The 20,608-nt window shown below is 42.5% G+C and overlaps 1 protein-coding gene across 7 annotated transcripts in view; it reads right to left on the bottom strand.

Annotated features, from left to right (window-relative positions):
• LOC110830321 (uncharacterized) overlaps positions 1–20,608 on the bottom strand; it is a 67,858-nt gene that overhangs the window by 21,301 nt on the left and 25,949 nt on the right. The window contains exon 1 of one of the 7 annotated variants that reach the window (XM_022065065.2): positions 18,796–18,931. The exons of the other annotated variants lie outside the window; for them this stretch is intronic. Coding sequence (XP_021920757.1) covers positions 18,796–18,818 — 23 coding nt within the window. The 5' untranslated portion in view covers positions 18,819–18,931. Of the gene's footprint in view, positions 1–18,795; positions 18,932–20,608 lie in introns of those variants that run through there. 7 annotated transcript variants of the gene reach the window in all.

Below are 20,608 nucleotides of genomic sequence, written 5' to 3'. Positions count from 1 at the left end.
GTTCTATCTGTTTTCTTCTCGAAGTTATTTAAATACGCGTAACTTTACCTTCCACTGACTGCTTCTGAAACCCACCGATAAAGACCTGGTTTATCCGCCACGCCACTCGACGGAGGCATCCTTTTACACCAAGACTAATAAAGTCATTACCAGAGACGTAGTGGATTTTATAATTTTTTAATGTTAATATCGGTTCAATTTTAAAATGTTTCAAGCAAAGTTCATACAGGCTTTCGTAGTAATAATACGCAAAATGCTCATTTTTGTCTCGTTACCATGGAGACACACTCGCGGTTGACACCGACGGGGTAACAGAGGCTGTTGGCGAGAATGCTTTTAACCTCGGTCTAAATGAATGGGCGAGTGGAGTCTGTTAAGTGACTAGTACAGTTAACCCTTTATAGGTCAGTAGCAACTATGTATACCACCTGGTATTAAACCCATGCCTTTGAACGTCTCTCACAGAGTTTCGTTGTGGATTTCACATTTGTTTGTCAAAACAGAGAACAAAAATTGTCGAGAAAGATTATTAATATGTGAAGTTGTGTAAATATGATATGGGGTAAGCACAGTGCTTAAGAGTTACCCCTTTGAAGCCGAAGCTCGTCTAAATAATATTTAACAATTCAGTCCGTACCGCGAAGAAAACACCGCACGTCACCATTACAAAGATCAAGTGGTTAACGCTGTTTAAGGAAATAATCGCTGTTTACGTTGAGAATCATAGTTCGTCTGATTAATATTAAAGAATTCAGTCCGTACCGCGAAGAAAACACCGCACTTCACCATTACAAAGATCAACTGGTTAACGCTGTTTAAGGATATAACAGCTGTTTGCAGTGATAGGTAAAAAATGCAGTGTCATTAATTTTTGAAACAGGTGGTACATATAGTTACCACTGAGCTTTAAAGGGTTAACAGGTTAGGTAATATTGCTGAAAGTTCTTAACAGCCTTGTTTATCATGAAGTTGAAAATTGTCTCCCATGTTCGTCTCTGGAATGCTTGAAAGTATTTGGACTTAGGAGATTCTTGTAACGAGGTTGGATAATGACGAACTTCATGATTTGTAATCATCACCAAATATGAGAATAATGAGATCAGGGGCGATAGGATGGGTCAGGCATGCAGCACATTGGAAGACATGAGAATGCTTAAAGAATTTTAGCTGGACAGCGTGAAGGGAACCGACCAATGGGAAGAACTAGGCGTAGATGGATGTTAAATGGAGCTTCAAATGCCACAGACTAAGGAAATACATTTCTTATTCGTGATCACAGGTTCTTTCCTTCTCCCTACCCGAATTCAGTAATGTTCACGTCTTGTCGCCAGACTGAGAGGCGACAAGCCTTTTCAGAAAGACAACTAAAACAGTGGGACCAAGGTCACTATAACAAACAGGTCAGACGCCAGACAGTCGTCCTTTTGAGACACATCAGAGCCCGCTGACATAGATAATGGCGTACACAGTTGTCGTTTCAGGGGAAACGCCGAAGAGGATTTCTCTCGATTTGCAATAAAAATCATGTCTGGCCTTAATTAGAGGCAGGAATTTTGTCATTCGAGTGGAAAATCAGAGCACTGCATTCCGCGATTCTTAAGTTATCTGCTGCTAGTGAAAGTTGAGACCGCAAGGCAACAGGAAGGAGATGTTACTTCCGGTCATTCATACTAGGTTGTTCCATATGGGGTAACAAGAAACCGGACTCATGTGACCTGTTGGGGGGGGGGCAAAGCAGGTAGACAAGGCGGGTTTCCATTTCATTCGAAAGTACACCAGACACTTGTTTCTCACGACGAGTTACGAAGTCGGTGTTCTGGGTAGCAACACCGTGTGGAACTGTAGGTAGATACCAACGTTTCGGAGTAATAAACTACTTCCATCCTCGGGGATGAACTTAATTCTCTCGTTTTAATCAAGTCTGGACCTTGACGTTTCCAATTAATGTATTTTCTGATACGCTCCGGTCCAACACATTTCTCCAAGAGATTTTTTTTTGTCGCAGAGGTAGCCATTACTGCCGAACTAAATACTTCAAAAAATGTTATAATGTTGTATAAGGTTTGAGGTTTTCACCGCCGTGAGGGTTCGGTCTAATTCGGATTCTAAAACCGTGCGGTCATTTTGGTCTTTGTTGCCGTATCGGAGGAGCACACTGCCTCCATCTTCAGGATTAGGAACCTACCCAAAAACATTGGCAACTTAATTCTGTTGTGTTTCGTGCCAGAAAATACTAGAATAGAAATTAATATCTGCGCGTGTCGGCAAGAGAAGATAAAATATAAAGCAAAATCTAAAACTTTCTAGAATCAACTTCATGGTGCAGACTCTTTCTGGAAAAAAAAAAACTGCTAGTCGAGCAAATAATAAAAACAATTCTAGCTCTTGTGAAACCCGAAGGTGCATTACCATTTCAACTCGCCACTGAATCCTAAATTAAGCCAGTTGAATGCATCACACATCATTACACTTTGTTTTTTTTCCAAGGTTCATTTTAATATTGTTTTTCCCCTTCAATCTACGGGTCTCTCTCATTGGTGTATATTACGTTATTTTGATGGGTAATGGATATTTCACCTCACGCAACCCTCAAGGTGGAGAATACTCTTGTAAGTTTCGACAAGTTTTAAAAGAATCAGAGGAATTATGAAATTGAATGAACTTAAACGACGCATCTACCAGTGTAATGACGTAAGCAAGCTGGTTATTTTTTTACCGTAGACATTTTTCCCTATCCGGTGTTCACTGTAAACAGGGGCTCCAAAAGTGTTGCTATTTTTGGAATGATTCCAAAATGTACGCGCATTCGAAAGTAGACCGAGTTACGAAATTCGCGAGAGAGGGACGGTGCGTATCGAATAAATTAACTGCCGTGAAATACAGTTCCCATCACGTAACTGTGTTGTCACCCCAACAAAAACTGAAAGCGAAACATTTTCACACACAATTATCGAGCGCAATAATTCTGGTCACACGGCCCATCATACGAGCATAACATGACGTTACGAGCGGAGACTTCAACGCCAGAACAAGTCAGTACTCGACGGGAAACAGAAATTAGCGCCACGACAAGAACAAATGTTCTCAGATCCCTCCAGAGGAATGTCGGGACAGTTGTTTCAAAATTATTGCAACACATTCCCGCTTCATTCTACTATATTCACCCTCTGCAGCCGAAAATTACCACCGACCCTTTGAAGCACGAGTAAGAGGGTGAGAAGAAAAAGTTGGGGGGGGGGGGGGTTAGTGAAAAGACATTACATTTAACGGGGGGAACGGAGATAAATTTTATGCTAATGAAGGTTTCCAGGCAATGTCCGCTCGTCCTTCTACAGTAACCTAAGTTCTTGGCTCAAAGAAGACATAACCCATAAATACACTCTTTTGAGTACATTCTCGACCTGGACATCTGCTTGGTTTTCCTCAGGCTTTCAAGTACGATGATAAATTAACAATTTATACGCCATGATGGAGTTCTCCAAAGCCACTTCAACACGGTTATGCGATCGAAAAGGAAGCAAGATACCGAATGCGTGCTTCACATTATTCGGAGTTCTCTCTGACAAGTCACAGTAAATTAAGTTGGTGTTTCCTAAGAATTATTCAGAGCTTTCTTGTGTGACGACCATTGACTTCTTTCGTTGGCATGGCAACATCTGATTATCGTTCCTTTTACGTGCTGCTATGGAAGCAAGACGCGATGTGTTTGTTCTTGCCCCTTCGAGAGATACAAACACACAACTTGTTTCATGCGCTAAAATGATGCATTTTCTCAACAAGAAGATATTACCATGGGCTGGGCACATTGCACGGACAAGGAAGTGATAACCGCATACATTTCGATGGCAGGGGCGAGAAAAACATTTAGGAATCTCTCTCCAAAGATATCAAAACATAGATGACAGGATAATATTAAAATGTAGGATGCACATTATATTGTATTGGCTAAGGGTAAAACAGCGGATATCTGTGAAGGCGTTTTAATGCTGGTGGTCAGGCCTTGACAATTATCATAAATGCAGGCCTATCACATATTGCCTTACGAAGGGATTTTGTAAAACAGAAAAGTACCATTTATCAATAGATACAGAATTCCATCGACTAAATTTAATATTTTACCAAAACTAACCAAATACTTGAAGATCGAAACAAATTTAAAAATGCCTACACCAAATTAGAACTCACTGATGTGATACTTTGTTGGATGTAAATTAACCCTGGCAGTGGAACCTGAAGTTCAACGCCCTTAAATACCAAAGACTGCCTTCGTACAAGATCGTCCATCCACATTCCTGCTTCGCAACCCACATAATGTTACAGTTTTATCGTGTCTTACGAGTCATCGCTGGCACACATGTAGTCCACAGAATTCAATATTTACTTTGTCTCCCCCCTTCCAAGCTCGAGTCATGTTTGTTCAAGATACGATGTTTGACTTAATAATATTGAAACGGAAGAACGCGGAAAATCCTTGTTTCAATACACACATATTTCAACATAATTACGAACGAGTGGCGTGCAGTTCATCTGCAGTTACCTAACCTCGCGTTCATTGGCCATTCTCATGGCATCTGGAGAAAGTATGTGTCAAAAGGTATTCGTGTTCATCCGAAGTATTTCCGGCCCAGTTGGACGGATCCCAGTGTTATCAGATAAACACGTAATAGGGATTTACTCCTCTGACATTTATACCCACTGGTAAAAGTCCAAACCACAGGAGTCTAACAGCTGAATAGTTGCGTAGTAAGTCATATAGTGTTTGTAAGACTTGAGGTTCTCACAGCGGTGAGTATGAAGATTTCTGTCTTCTGGGTTGTTGCGCCGTGTAGTCTGGTCGATGTTTACCAACGTTTCAGAGGTCGTACTGCCTCCATCATCAGGGCGATTCTTAGTATGAAGATTTCTGTCTTCTGGGTTGTTGCGCTGTGTAGTCTGGTAGATGTTTACCGACGTTTCAGAGGTCATACTGCCTCCGTCATCAGAGTATGAAGATTCCTGTCTTCTGGGTTCTTGCGCTGTGTAGTCTGGTCGATGTTTACCAACGTTTCAGAGGTCATACTGCCTCCGTCATCAGGGCGATGAGTATGAAGATTTCTGTCTTCTGGGTTGTTGCGCTGTGTAGTCTGGTCGATGTTAACCAACGTTTCAGAGGTCATACTGCCTCCATCATCAGAGTATGAAGATTTCCGTCTTCTGGGTTGTTGCGCTGTGTAGTCTGGTCGATGTTTACCGACGTTTCAGAGGTCATACTGCCTCCATCATCAGGGCGATGAAGATTTCCGTCTTCTGGGTTGTTGCGCTGTGTAGTCTGGTCGATGTTAACCAACGTTTCAGAGGTCATACTGCCTCCATCATCAGGGCGATGAAGATTTCCGTCTTCTGGGTTGTTGCGCTGTGTAGTCTGGTCGATGTTAACCAACGTTTCAGAGGTCATACTGCCTCCATCATCAGGGCGATGAAGATTTCCGTCTTCTGGGTTGTTGCGCTGTGTAGTCTGGTCGATGTTAACCAACGTTTCAGAGGTCATACTGCCTCCGTCATCAGGGCGATGAATATGCCAATAGGGTGTGAGGTGCTGGGTTTATAGGCCGGGAAGTGAAAGGTGTAACATCGACCACACTACACAGCGCAATAACCCAGAAGACGGATATCTTCATATAGTGTTTCCTTTGCGGTCCGTCTAATATTTTACAGCTGTGTAATACACCAATGTTCTCCTTGCGATCCGGCTCAAATATTACATCCTGATAGAGCGATAAATTATCTTAGTGAGGACAAGTGTTATAACACAGAACATGCGACGAAATATTAATACACAAATATTTAAAATAGTCTCCCTGAATTATTTTCAGAGTCAATTTTGAGTACAACGCTTCTGATCTCAGTCGGCTAGTCACAATTATTCTTGTGGATCCAGTCTACAGGCAATATCGAAAGACATCCCTAAACCGGGATACCATAAGATACGATTTACGTGACAAAGGCGTGTCGGTAAAAAGCAGAACTACTTTTGCTGAAAGTAAAATCGACACTGAAGTCGGTTTGTGCGGGCTGCATTGCTAATTTCTTGGCATCAAACTGATCCTTGGGACGTCCTCCCACGTTCCGTCGCTACGTGCTGCCATGGTTACGCCACACTTTGCACACAAGAGTGGTACAAGAGATGTACCGAACGTTTAACGAATTCAAGGAACACTACAGAATGTCACAAAAAGGCACTTGTGGGTTGGCAACACTGGAATACCGATGTAGTGCGAAGTGTTTCCCATCTGCTTAAATGCATCGAGACTGGACCAGGAATTGAAGAAGGCAAGAGAGGAATTTCATCCTCGTCTGGTGGGCGTACTGATATCATTGGATATCAGGTTGCCCAATTCACTGCGACAAATACTAACATAATAACCTTATAAATTTGTAATGCGTAATCGTCTAGCGGTTAGAACGCTGGCCTTGTAATCCTGGTGTCTCGGGTTCGATTCCAGGCGGTGCCCGAATTTATAACTTGTGTTGGGCAAGGCCGTGGTCTAGGCAACACGGAGTTTTCCTCCGGGGGCTTCCCCGGTTTCTCCGTGGCATCCCAACAATTACTCCATTCACACACAGAAGAAGGCAATGGCAAACCACTTCTGGATCATCTGCCAAGAACGTATATGAACAGGTCCCAGTCCGAGAAAAGGATGGAAGGATCCTGTCTTATGGACCTGTCGTCAGACAGAACACTTAAAAAAAATCGTCATTAGTGGTACTTGGAGTAGGGTCCTAAAATTTTGTTTCGCAAGAAGCCCTCTAAGATATACATATGCAACTTGCGTTGAACATATCTCTAGAAAGTAAGGCCAATAGTAGCTAGTAAAGTGAAATGGCGAGCAGACAGATTGTAAACATACCTAAGAATTTTCTAAGACTTCCTGCGTTAAATATAAAAATGTGGCGACTTGAAGGTATATGTAACCTATAATAAAACTTCGAAGTAAATGTTATCCCTTAGACGGACTGTTCGAACGTTTCCTGACAGACATGTAGTCAAACCAGTCTACGTGGTGTTACGTAACCTGCAAACAAGCGAGTGACGACATTCGCGAGGGCATAGAAAATTTTCCTTCCGCTTTACCTCAGGGCTTATCTAATTTAGGGGCAGACTTACTCGTTAAATACGTAATCATGCACACTAAATATGCTTTTTAACATGTGGGACGCTACGAACGAGTTTTACTGCTTCAAAATTCCGGTTTCTTAGCCGTGGTTACACGAACCCCGCGTAACTTCGAACGTAGAAACAAAAGACAGTTTACCGTGCGTGTCTGTATGATCGTACAAACGGGGATTATGTCGTTGAACATTCCTCACGCGATGTAATGGTGGACAGAGTGGTATCTGGAAAGTGTCCAGCACCAAAGAAAAGACAGGTCTAGTGACGCCATTTCATGGGGGCAGAGGAGCGCTTAACCAAGAAACCGACAGACAAACGATTTCTTTGTGTGACTGTGTTATATAACCCGCATCACACGACAAATGCTTAGCGCTTTATTTTGAAACAGGTGTGTCCAGATGGAGGTTTCTTTTGTGATGGCGCCTGCCCGAGGAGGGGGGGAAGGCTTCTGTGAAAGGGATTTAGACCTGAAAGCCTCTGTTTCACATCCACAAACCATGAGTTGGACAGACATCGTAAAAATATAAGTCTTAGACAAGAACTCCCTGGAACATAAAAACGGAGTATCTTGAATTTAAATTATTATCAAACGTAGTTACATAACCTATAAGCGGTTTGAGAATAAGGTATGGGATATACATAAAATTACGTAACGTGGAGAATCATAATTTGTAATTTTCACTAAATATTATGCTATCATTCATTTCGAGAATATAGTCAAGACGGCTCTGAAGACGGAGGCAGTATGTTCCTCCGAAAGGTTAGTATTTATTTACAAGTCCACCCAGCGTTACAACCCAGAAGACCAGGCCAAATATATTTATTATTTTTCTTCAAAGCATAAACGAGTATTTGGGTGGGGACATATCTTACTAATCGATATAGTCGATTGTGAGGCTGCCAGTTGGATGGAGCTGGCTCAGAAATCGCGTTCGCTGGCGGAAATTCATTTTTTTTCGGCCCTGCTGTCGGCGAGTGGGACTGAACGGATGTAAGGCTCTCATACAGGAATCGAACAAGGAAAGGTATCCCTTGCTTGGAAATTACCTGTCAATGTCTGACATGAGGTCTACTTTCAATTTTGCAAAAATTCATTCACAGTTGAGTTCGGATTGTATTAACCCCACAAAATGTGTGCCACGCGGTCATGGCGTGTCTGTTCAAGGCCCTCTGAAACCCGTAACCACGGACACCAGATTGGTTGCATGCCAAGCCAACCTATCCAGAATTAATCTGTGACACGGCAAACCAATTGCGACTTTCTGAACACACTTCTTCGTCTGGACCCTGGGGACAACGACAGCGCAAACCAATTCCAGGAAGAAGATCCCTTCTTGAGAAGCTAATAGTTGCTCCCGCGTTTTATTAAGCTAGGAAGTTCATTACCTTGTTCACAAAACCCACCAATGTTCCCTGTAATAAGCCAGATGAATCCGCTTCACACCCTCTCACCTATTTCATTTCAGAAACATCCTCCATCTATGCCTAGGTCTCTCAAATATGCTCTTCACTATGCCACAGCAAGAACTGCGCGTGATAGGCGTTGGTCAGCTGTTTCCACTGACCACACCACCTGGTGCGGCCAGAAGCGGTTTTCTCTTTGGCTGTAAATTCCGCCTGCCCACACAATCTGGACCAACCGCAGCCTTCACGTTGCCAGAGACAGGTGAAATGGCGATCGAACTGCGAACGTCGACGATATTAACTGTTATTAACGCACATACTGTTTAATCAACTTATATTATGTATTAATTCTTATCATTAATCAATTACCTCACTTTCTTTACTTCATCCAAGCACAGAGATTGCGTGGGTAGAACAAGTAATGCGTTCGTTCAAAACGCTGACCGAAATGTGGACGTGGTGATATTATTAAAATGAAGCCTGGTTAAGAACCTGATTACACGGAGCGTGTTAGCAATGCCCAATTTATGACTAAGGTCCGAATAGCAATTAGACCTAAGAGTGAGGAAGTAATATGAGTACGGAGAGAAATATATACAGGGTGCCCCACAAAAAATTTCTACACAACTACTATTTTGGTGGCCTTCTGTCAGTCAGTTAGTTGCTCACCGCTCTCAAGTGTACCACGAAGCTAACGACAGTCATTTTAAACGCACTAGATTCGGTAATTCACCGAGTGCTAATGCTGGTCTACATAATGGCTTAGTTTATTAAAATGTTATTTTATTCGGACACCCTGTATAATGACGAATTCGCTCTTCGCATTCGTGATCTGGTACTGTATTTATTATATTATTATTTAGTGTTCTGTCTGACGACAGGTCCATATGAACAGGATCCTTCCATCCTTTTCTCGGACTGGGACCTGTTCATATACGTTCTTGGCAGATGATCCAGAAGTGGTTTGCCATTGCCTTCTTCTGTGTGTGAATGGAGTAATTGTTGGGATGCCACGGAGGAAAACTCCGTGTTGCCTAGACCACGGCCTTGCCCAACACAAGTTATAAATTCGGGCACCGCCGGGAATGGAACCCGAGACCCCAGGATTACAAGGCCAGCGTTCTAACCGCTAGACCACCTCATCTTATTATTATTTAGTGTTCTGTCTGACGACAGGTCCATATGAACAGGATCCTTCCATCCTTTTCTCGGACTGGGACCTGTTCATATACGTTCTTGGCAGATGATCCAGAAGTGGTTTGCCATTGCCTTCTTCTGTGTGTGAATGGAGTAATTGTTGGGATGCCACGGAGGAAAACTCCGTGTTGCCTAGACCACGGCCTTGCCCAACACAAGTTATAAATTCGGGCACCGCCGGGAATCGAACCCGAGACCCCAGGATTACAAGGCCAGCGTTCTAACCGCTAGACCACCTCATCTTATTATTATTTAGTGTTCTGTCTGACGACAGGTCCATATGAACAGGATCCTTCCATCCTTTTCTCGGACTGGGACCTGTTCATATACGTTCTTGGCAGATGATCCAGAAGTGGTTTGCCATTGCCTTCTTCTGTGTGTGAATGGAGTAATTGTTGGGATGCCACGGAGGAAAACTCCGTGTTGCCTAGACCACGGCCTTGCCCAACACAAGTTATAAATTCGGGCACCGCCGGGAATCGAACCCGAGACCCCAGGATTACAAGGCCAGCGTTCTAACCGCTAGTACATATTTTAATCCAAAAAAAACTGAAGGTAGGCTAGCGTATAGGTTGATCTGGTTTCAGGATCGGGATCGGTGGAGGGCTTTATCGAACACGATACTGAACCTTATGGTTCCATAAAAGGCGAGGAATTCGCTTTTCAAGGATTATGTTCTGCTGAGTCGGTTATAATGACATTTCTTGCACAGTTTAATAGCAATTAGATCTTAGTGGAAGGCCTGCCCTACTTTCTGTAATGAAAACTGCAGAAAGAGACTATTTCAAAACAAACCAATGAACCTGAGTATATGTGACAGTACTACCAACCGCTACTTTAGTTCATACGACGCTGATCGAACTGCAATTGTCACATACTGTCGCATGGAATGATGTAATGATTAAGTAACGATATGAAAAGGGGATTACGACCGAGGCCTATTTAAAGGAGCGAGAGATGCCACGATTAAGTCAGAGTATACACCGTATTAATATTATTAATTAATTTTATTGAAAACTGGTTTTGTGTGTGTGTGTATAAACCTCGAAATGTTGGCTGTAACGTAAGACTTTCCATGATTTAGCACTGTTTTTATACGCAGATACTGGAACGTAATTATGAAGCGTAAATCAGGCTTGTATTGTTCTGACCTCGATTTACGAAAGAAAACAAAAAACCAAATAAAAACTTGTTTCATTAACATGTACAGAAGTCATACGCGTATGCATACATTCAGACAGTAACCTCGAAGAGAATGCAATACAAACACGTCTGTATTCTGTTTAATGTCTGGAAAAACCGTACAGTACTGTCCAAAAAAAATAACAACATATTTATTACGAAAACCATCCAAACCAACATTCACATGCAATTTCCAGTTTTATCGTCTGATACTGTTGCACTGATAATAAGACGAGAGGTTATCACGGCGGTGAACATGCTGGTTTTGGTATTCTGGTTTGTAACGCCGTGTGGACTTACAGGTAGATACCAACGATTCGAAGGAGCATACTGCCTCCATCTTCAGGGCGAGAAAACCCTGAGATCAACATTACCACCACCGCCACACGTTTTACAGTCTGAAGGAAAGCTGGATTCACACTGAATGCGTTTCTCTTCACTCATAAGTTGTGACACATTGTGGAAGTGACAGGTTTCGATTAGATCTGTCTTCTTCAGAAGGCGGTGGGAGGGAATGTAGGATAGTGGGTGATCTGACCATGGTCCAGCTCTTCTTTTGTTTCTGTGTCATCACCATGGCGAATTGGATCATCACACATTCGCTCAAATGTCCGTCCCCATTCATGTGTCAGTGCATTCATAACCTTATTTGTGTGTCCTGACGTCCAATCGGCCGTGGGGAAGAGTGACGCTTCAAAATAATCACTGGCCACACAGTAAAGTTTCTGAAGGCTGTACGACGTGGACCACTGAGCGGGGGGGATGGCTGAAACCCCAGCATATAATCACAACAATTAAATTTAAATTCAAAATGTCGTATTTATATAATTAAGTCCTGTGAATTTGTTACGATATGCAGAAAGTTGACACAAGATGGAGTCTTTTACTATCTGCCTGTCCACATGGTCCACTTTCGAAAGTACAAGATAAATAAAACTAATTTTTTTATCTACTCCAAATGCAATTCATAGATTTTCTCATTAACGGCTTATCGCATGAAAAATCGACATTTATCGATGTTTGTATTCCTGTTTCCTATTCGGAAAATCCCAGGTTCGAGTACCTTACAACAGATCGATTACTCTGAAATTTGTAAGTGGTTTTATCCAGTTCCTTAAAAGAAACAGCTGATTCATATAATCACTTCCAGTTCATTTACGTCATAATTCTTCCACCATACTTCTTAAAATATGCAGCTGAAAACTGTCGTTAAATAACCCAAGAATAAATCTAGCTGTTATTCAGAATTCAGTCACCGAAAAATCCCTACCACACATCGGGAGTTTCTCTGCATACGTCCGTTTGTTTCGGTAGCCGTAGGTTTGACAGCTTGAAGGAAAGAGATCACTCGGAAGACATAGACGTAGATGGAAGAATAATTTTGAAATGGATTTTAGGGAAATTATTGTAGGGTATGTACTGGATCTTCTTAAAGATAGGGACCGGTAACGGGATCTTGTGAACACGGTATTGAACATTTGACTTCCATAAAATGTATGGAATTTTGGACCAGCTGGGGGTACCTTTAGCCTCTCGAGGGCTCTTTTGTATAAAGGCAGGTAGATGGGCTAGAAAGTTCATTAACGCTGATTCCACGTTTAGTTCGCCCCAAAATACTTTGGTTCCTTTTGAACTTCGGTGTGGGCAGAGACACAGCTGATGTCACCCCAAAGCAGTAACAAGTTAAGGTCCTTCAAGGTCGATGTTATCTGCTGCATGTTCTTCTCTTCGACTCTGCACTCATGTCAGGTGTACCGTTACGGCTAACTGGATCCACTTGGCCAGCCTTCCTAAACAAACTGCATGCTGGATTCTCGGGCTAGCTTTGGATCGAAAAAATCTTACATGGATTGTGGACGTCCGAGTTGAGACACCGTGTACGACCAACTTCTCGGAGGAACGTAATTTAAAACCACGTACTAAGGCACCGTCCAAGTGTCGGGTCAGAAATGAAGCCCCTCATCTAGGGTCTTACTTCTCCTGTAGCAGCTGACAACAAATTCCCTGCTGTTGTGGAACTGCATCTAAGACGGACACTGGACCCTATTCTGAGCCAGATGAATCCAGTTCATACCTTCACACACTATTTTTTTTCAGATGAATTTTTAATAATGTCGTTCCTTCTACAAAAATGTCTCCCAAATGTATTTTTCCCCGGTGTTCTGTTGCGTCATCTGTCGGAAGTAAACATTTATTCTTAGTACCTTGCTCTCAGACAGCGTAGGTCGATGGATTTCCAGATGTGAAAGAGCACTCGTTCAGTGGACCTTCTAAAGGAACCTTCTTCCACAACCGCTTGTGCCTTGGGTTGGGTCCCACCAGAATAACTTGTACGTAAAATGGTGTTCGGTTCGTGAGCAATGTAGGATCAAACAGCGTGAAATGTAGAGCGAATTATTTGTGCGTGACGCCACATCCGGACTGGCTCGAAACTTTTTAACCCGAACCTAGTCTAAATATTTAAGAATTCAGTGCGTACCGCGAAGAAAACACCGCACTTCACCATTACAAATATCAACTGGTTAACGCTGTTTTAAATAGCCCTTTAATACCGAAGCTCGACTAAATAACATTTAAGAATTCAGTGCGTACCGCGAAGAAAACACCGCACTTCACCATTACAAATATCAACTGGTTAACGCTGTTTAAGTAAATAATCGCGGTTTATTCTGAGAATTACAAGAAATACATAAATGCTCTGTGTGGCAAATTGCAGAGTTAGTGATTGTTAAAGAATATGGTACATATAGTTACCACTCGGTTTTCAAAGTTGATCGATTTTTTTCTCACAGTAAGACGCCTTTCATTGTAGATGGGTTGAAGATTGTTTTCCCGGAAAAAGTGCTCATTTTTTTACAGTAAAAATTGCATTTCGTGAAGCGCTGTTAAATCCATAAATTAAACACGAAATACATAGAAATTTTTTGCTTGAGAATTTAAAAGAAATAGATAATTTATGAATTGGATAAAGAAGCTAAAACGAAGGGGTTTGGGGGGGGGGGGGGCAGGTGGTGATGGAGTGAGTTGAACTGGCTTAGGATAGGGTCTGATAACGCGGATTAAAACTGATGGAACTAGCAACCACCATACCAGATAGTTTAGCTACCTTCAAATATCACAATGACCTCTTCGACTTATTCGAATTCACTGTTCTGAAGGTCTGAATCTTTTGTGCATTTGATAGATTCCTGTGGACGGATCGGCCCAACCCAAGGCCCGTACTTTCAGAGGACAAAATAACACAAAACATCGCAGACATTCAGCAATCCCCCTAGAGCGATTCAAGCGTCTCAAAGGTACCGGTAATTACTTAATTTGACTCTTTAGAAATGAGTGGCTGGATGTCAGAAAAATGCATTAATTCACGACTTGGACACGACGACGACGACATTACTTGAACTACTTCGACATCGTCGTGTTTCCATGGAGACGGGATGTAGGCCATTGTGAGCATGTAACGTTACTTGCAGCCGCGGGGCGCCGTGCATCAGCGACACATGTGCACAAACTGCCCCCCCCCCCCCCCCCCCAGATGCGGAGACTCGTCGAAATACTCCCACGATTAATTCACTGATTATTACTGGGTTACTAATCGTTAATGTTACGCTCAGATGGAAGTTATGAAGTTTGCGGGGACTGAGGAAAGACACGGAACACATCACTCGCAATGTCCCATCTCCTGGGTGATATTCGAACCTGGGACTCTTCGAGTGACACGAATGTTGTGAGCTACGACCTCGGTATAGTCTCTATAGACAGTTATGAGCTTTGCTTTACTAATTAAGGTCACGTCCGGAGAGGTTGTCTGCCATAATCGATTCTACGCATCACTGATGGTGCAGTTTTATACCCAAGAAATAATTATGACCTCTATACAAGCGAAGAACTTGCCTTGTGCACATTGCGAAGATGAAGGAAAACATTTCTCGAGTACGTTAGACGGTGGTCTAGCGGTTAGAACGCTGGGGTCTCGGGTTCGATTCCCGGCGGTGCCCGAATTTATAACTTGCGTTGGGCAAGGCCGTGGTCTAGGCAACACGGAGTTTTCCTCCGTGGCATCCCAACAATTACTTCATTCACACACAGAAGAAGGCAATGGCAAACCACTTCTGGATCATCTGCCAAGAACGTATATGAACAGGTCCCAGTCCGAGAAAAGGATGGAAGGATCCTGTTCATATGGACCTGTCGTCAGACAGAACACTAAATAAATAAAAGTATCGAAGTGATGAACAGAAGATACATAAGAATTTAGTTCGGTCACATGGAGACGTGAACTCAAGCAGTTTCCGGCCAAGAGACTATTTTCCCATCGTAATGGGCCGACGTGAATATCAAGTTTCCACTTGGGTCGTGCTGTTTGAACATCTTCTGGGTGTCTGTTTTTAAAGTGACAAATCTTACGGATCTTAGTAAATTAATCCACATTCCGTGATAAAATACTGACTGCAATCCACGTATTCACATTTAAATATCTTCAACAAATAAGAGTAAAGAGAAAACAAGACACTGTTGACTTTTTCGTGACGTGTTAACGCTCTAACAGTTTATTACCATGGTAACCGGAATTTGCGTAATTTCTCGTGTTTCATAACTTCAATTTTTTCCTGTTATGGCTGTGTTATCTTTCGAATTGGTGTCGACACACCGCCTTAGGTTCTGAAGTAGTGGGTCATAATACACGAAGGTCACATGACACGAACTCAATCGTGATAATCCCTCCAAATTAGGAGATTTTGTTGTATCGGAGATGAACGCTGGAGTACGGTTTCTAAACTCTGAAGGGGGTTACGTCGTTGCCCGTGTCTGAACGTCACGCAGGTTAAGAACGAGACACGAGCGACCCCGCTGATTCGTTCACGTAAATTCCAGAAAACCCCGAGAAATTTGGGTTATGATTCACGTAATAGTTTCCCAGCATCTGTGATTGTCTACTGAAGTTCTGTATGTATATTATATACTTTATATGCTTATATGATACCTTTGAACTGATATATCTAAACGTCCACCTACGGATGAACTCTTCTTGGTGATCAGTAAGATAAGATTGTGACAATATAACCTGTCTTCAACTGAACCAGAATGTTACGAACGTTAAACAGGGATCGTGGGATAATATTAAAATAGATTATAAGGGGAACTAGTCAGCGTTATTTTGTTCCGCGTGTTCCCGGAGTGCACACGTCGCCGGTTTCCCAGCGGCATTCGCACCTTATCGCGTCAAGGTCGCCTTCAATTGTTCTGTGACGTCAGCGATAAGTGTGTTCATTTATTTCGTGTGGCTTCGTGGTCGTGTGGCAGCGGGTTTGCGCTCACTTGGACTTTCTTGCTACGAGCTTGTGGTAACTGTTAGAACAGCCCACATAAAATATTGTGGGTTCACGTATGATTCTCACAACAATCAGCAGCAGTACTGGTCGTTGTCATGGAGACGGGCTGTTTCCTCTTACGTAACAATTGAACGCAGTCTTGTAACTGAAATTTAACCTGTCTGGGTGGATTATTCCGCTACTTGGGATGTTAATTTTAATTTTGTAAACGAAAACAGAATTATCAGCCCTGGGTTGTGTATTTGAAATACGAGGGTCGCTCATTAAGTAATGCCCCACATTTTTTTCCTCAGAACATATTTATTCAAGATGGCTCAAATTTAGTGACAATATAAATCAATGTTTCCTTTACACATACTATTTTTCCACATAGTCCCCATCAACTTGTACGGTTTTACGCCAGCGTGGAACAAGTGCATGCATGCCTTGCCGGTACCAGCTCTTGTCCTGTGCACGTAGCCATGTCCTCACTGCTTGAATAACGCTCTCGTCATCTTCAAACCTTGTTCCGCGGATAGCATCTTTAAGTGGCCCAAAGAGATGGAGTCGGAGGGTGGATGGGGCAGCACCGTTCAACCAAATTTGGTGATTTCTTCCCGGGTTCTCGGACTTGTGTAAGGGCGTGCATTGTCATGCAGGAGCAAAATTTCTGCTGGAAGCTTGTGAGGCCGAACTCGTCGAAAACGCTTCTTGAGGGTTTCCAGGGTCATAATGTACGCGTCTGAATTGATGGTCGCACCTCTTGGCATCACATCCACAAGAATGACCCCATCACTGTCCCAAAAGACAGTCATCATGACTTTTCCGGCGGAGGGAGTTGACTTGAATTTCTTCTTTCTCTGTGATTGAGGATGATGCCACTCCATCGACTGCCTTTTTGTCTCCGGCTCAAAGTGGTGTATCCAGGTTTCGTCACCTGTAATGATCCGGGACAGAAAGATCTCTCCCTCAGCATCAAAACGCTCCAACAATTCAGAAGAAATCGTTTTCCTTTGAATCCTGTGGTCTGCTGTGAGACTTCGTGGAACCCATCTTGCGCACACCTTCGAATATGCAAGAGCCCGGATAATTGCAATTACACTTCCATTACTGACTGAAAGCTGTTGGGCCAATTGTCGAGTTGTGATGCGCCGATCCTCACGAATAATGGCATCCGCGCGGTTCAACATGTCTGGAGTGGTGGCTGTGACAGGACGCCCAGAGCGCGGCAGATCACGGAGCTCGGTTTCTTCACTTCCTGAAGCTTTAACTCTCTTAGCCCAGCGACCAACGGTGCTCCTATCGACTGCACAGCTTCCATACACAGCACACAAACGTTTATGAATGTTCACCACCGTTTCTTTTTCAGCAACAAAGAATTCAATTACAGCTCGTTGCTTGTAACGAGAGTCGTTCACAGACGCCATTTTAACAGTTCACTACAGCTCCGCTATCGGTTGGAATCATTTGAAACTCCGTACACGAACGCGGGAAACATCAAATCTCAAGCATGTAAAAGTGCACTTTTCTATCTTCATTATTGGCTGAGAAAAAAAATGTGGGGCATTACTTAATGAGCGACCCTCGTATAATAAAGTTCCCTTAACAATAGGAAAAAAAGTTGTACATCACGTTGCAGTAAGCTCGTGAGTCAGTCAGGCGTCTCGGAAGCTTGTCTGACGCGATTAACAGCAACAGCGCAAGATTGATGATGCGATTATTCGAGAGGCTCATCGCCATTATCGCTGGGGACTGATAAAACGTAGACATCTTGAAACAGATTTGCTTCGTCATCCTCCTACACTGGCCAGCGAACTGATTTCATCGAAGTGACACTTGAAGGCTATAACTTTTACCACGTTTCGTCTTATTAAAGATGTTATCAAGAACTTAAAATATGTACTGTTCACCAGATATTACAAGGCAAGGCGAGACATGGAACACGAAATGCATACAAAATTTTGGCAAGAAAACAGTGGGAGTGTGTTAACTTTATTTATCTGGATCAGGACAGGGTTTAGCCGCGGGCTTTTGCGAATCCTGTGATGAACCTTCGGGTTCTATAAATGGCCGGGAATTTCATAACTACTTGAGCGACTGTAGGATTCTCAAGGACTCTCTCTATTTCATGTGCGGTTCGCATTGCCATATTTTGTTACCTTCTGTGTTGAAAAAATATTTTACCTGATATCAGAAAACGCGCTGTTACTGTCGTCTGAATTTGGCAGTAATAATCGCTTTTGAGCAATTGCTCAGTTTCGTAAAGAACGTAAAATCATGAACCGAACATTTAGAAAAAGCAATCAATCAAAACTGCTGATTGATTTTGTAGAAAAAAAATTATCGATTAATATGTCAACCTGTTTACATTTCTAATAAATCGCCATGTTTCGATAAATTGCCTTTGTCGATGAACAAGCGTGAAGGTGACCCTGGGTGTGGGGGAATTTCGTGATATGCAACACGCCTTTCAAGATCATGGCGGTTACAGTAGTTATTCCGATAAGTAGCAGAAATTATACACAGAAGTGGATTATCAAACTAAATACTTACAGTTCTTTTAGCCTTCGAAACATAAGAGATCGCACGTTCTTCCCAGAATTCCTTGTTATAAAACAATATCTGACTCGCCAAAAAGTTTGTTCTCAAACCAAGCAATAATCACTTAGTACTGACAACACGATTGCATTGTGGCTTATATCACGACAATCGGGTAATCATGACGTAATAATGAACAAGTAGGCAAGAACCCAGAAGCCATTGTTGTTTTACTCGAATATGTATCGTGCCTGCTTCTTCTCGACCAATTGAACTTCGTAACAGTCAAGTTGAAGTCGTTTACAGAGATTATTTGCGGTCATTATTATCCATTAGGTGGCCTCCAGAGTTTTTAGGCGAGATCCTACGATGGTCGCGTCCCAAGTTCAATGACTCGCTTGCTTGGCTTCAGTTTCTGGGCTCCCAGCGTGTCCTCACTACACTTGCGCAGTGCTGCCACACGCTGCTAAATTAAAGTACCTCCAAGAAGAGACGTGTAAACCTGGACTTATCTGATGTTCAATGTTTTAAATATTATTTAGCTTACATTCGGCTTTATACGGTCAAGTACCAATGGCAACTTCATGTTTGTTGCGCCAGGAGACGAAAGTCGACTCTTAAGCAAGAATACAATGCCTTAATAATAAATAACTTGTTCCCGCCAAGTTTCAATAATGGACTCCCACTTGTAAATAGGGGAAAGTTGGTGGGACATAGTTCGCTGTTGCAACTCATGTTATCGCCCTTATTATTACGTCGCTGTGTAACGACCTGTTGATGCGTGTTGTGTTCAGCTGTTAACAACGTCAAAAGAGGGAATTCAAAATCACCAGATTCAATATCGCTACGGAAAAAAAAACCCAAGGACTTTAAAACGAATATTACGAAGTACGAATACACATAGATTATGTTATGTGCGAATGTCGAAATACGTAATGCAGGCTTTTAAGGGTCGCTAAAATAAAACAGGCGACTGTCCGAGGGGCCTTCACATGGGTGGGGAAAATCATGACCGCCTCCTCTTAACCAGCTGATTTTCGTAATGGTGAGGTGAAGTGTTTTCTTCGCGGTACGGTCTGGATTCATAAATATTATGAAGACGAGCTTCGGCTTCAAAGGGTTAATAATTCCAGGGTTCAGCCTAAGATTTTTTTTAAATTACGTGCATTAAAGTGGGCGGTATGTTTCCAACTGTGTGTCTTCCAAGTAGTTCGTACACCAGTTGTTATGATATGAACTACTTTTTTTATATAAAATCTATCGAAATTAGATTCTGTTCGTGCTTAATGAAAGATACGCTTCGTATTGGACAGGCACCCTTTACGTTCTGGTGTAGCACCCCCAAGCCACACTTCTGTAACGTCGGCATGAATCCTGAGGACGGACAGACAGACAAATCCTTCCCTTACGCTTTCACTTTGTGAAACAAATTCGTATTAATACGCCAAAGCCATTAGTATCACATTTTTTGCTATATTCGTTCTTAAATATAATGAATTTGAAACGAAAATTATTTTTAAACACTGCCGGCAACATTTGTTCAGATTTTCATCTGTTCAGGAAAGAGATTAAAATTATAAAGACTCGCGTCGTACCCATAATTTCTGGTAGTCTGGCAATTTGCAAGGTTCAAAGTACAAGGAGATTAGTGAGTGCCTCAGACAGGCTACCCCAGAGACATCTACTAGCAAGGCAAGGCAAGGCGTACTAGATCACAGAACGAACTTCTCACATTTCTCATCCTTCTGCAACATACTTTCCTGCAGTATACCAGACGTGAGAACTATTTTCACTTTCTTGTATAGGTGCATATGGAGATCATCCGAAC

This window comes from Zootermopsis nevadensis, unplaced genomic scaffold (genome assembly GCF_977971745.1).
Source record: "Zootermopsis nevadensis isolate Lab colony 2312 unplaced genomic scaffold, Znev_1.0 Znev_ptg000061l, whole genome shotgun sequence".
NCBI classification, from domain to species: Eukaryota; Metazoa; Arthropoda; class Insecta; order Blattodea; family Termopsidae; genus Zootermopsis; species Zootermopsis nevadensis.
This window is presented reverse-complemented; position numbering and strand designations above follow the sequence as displayed.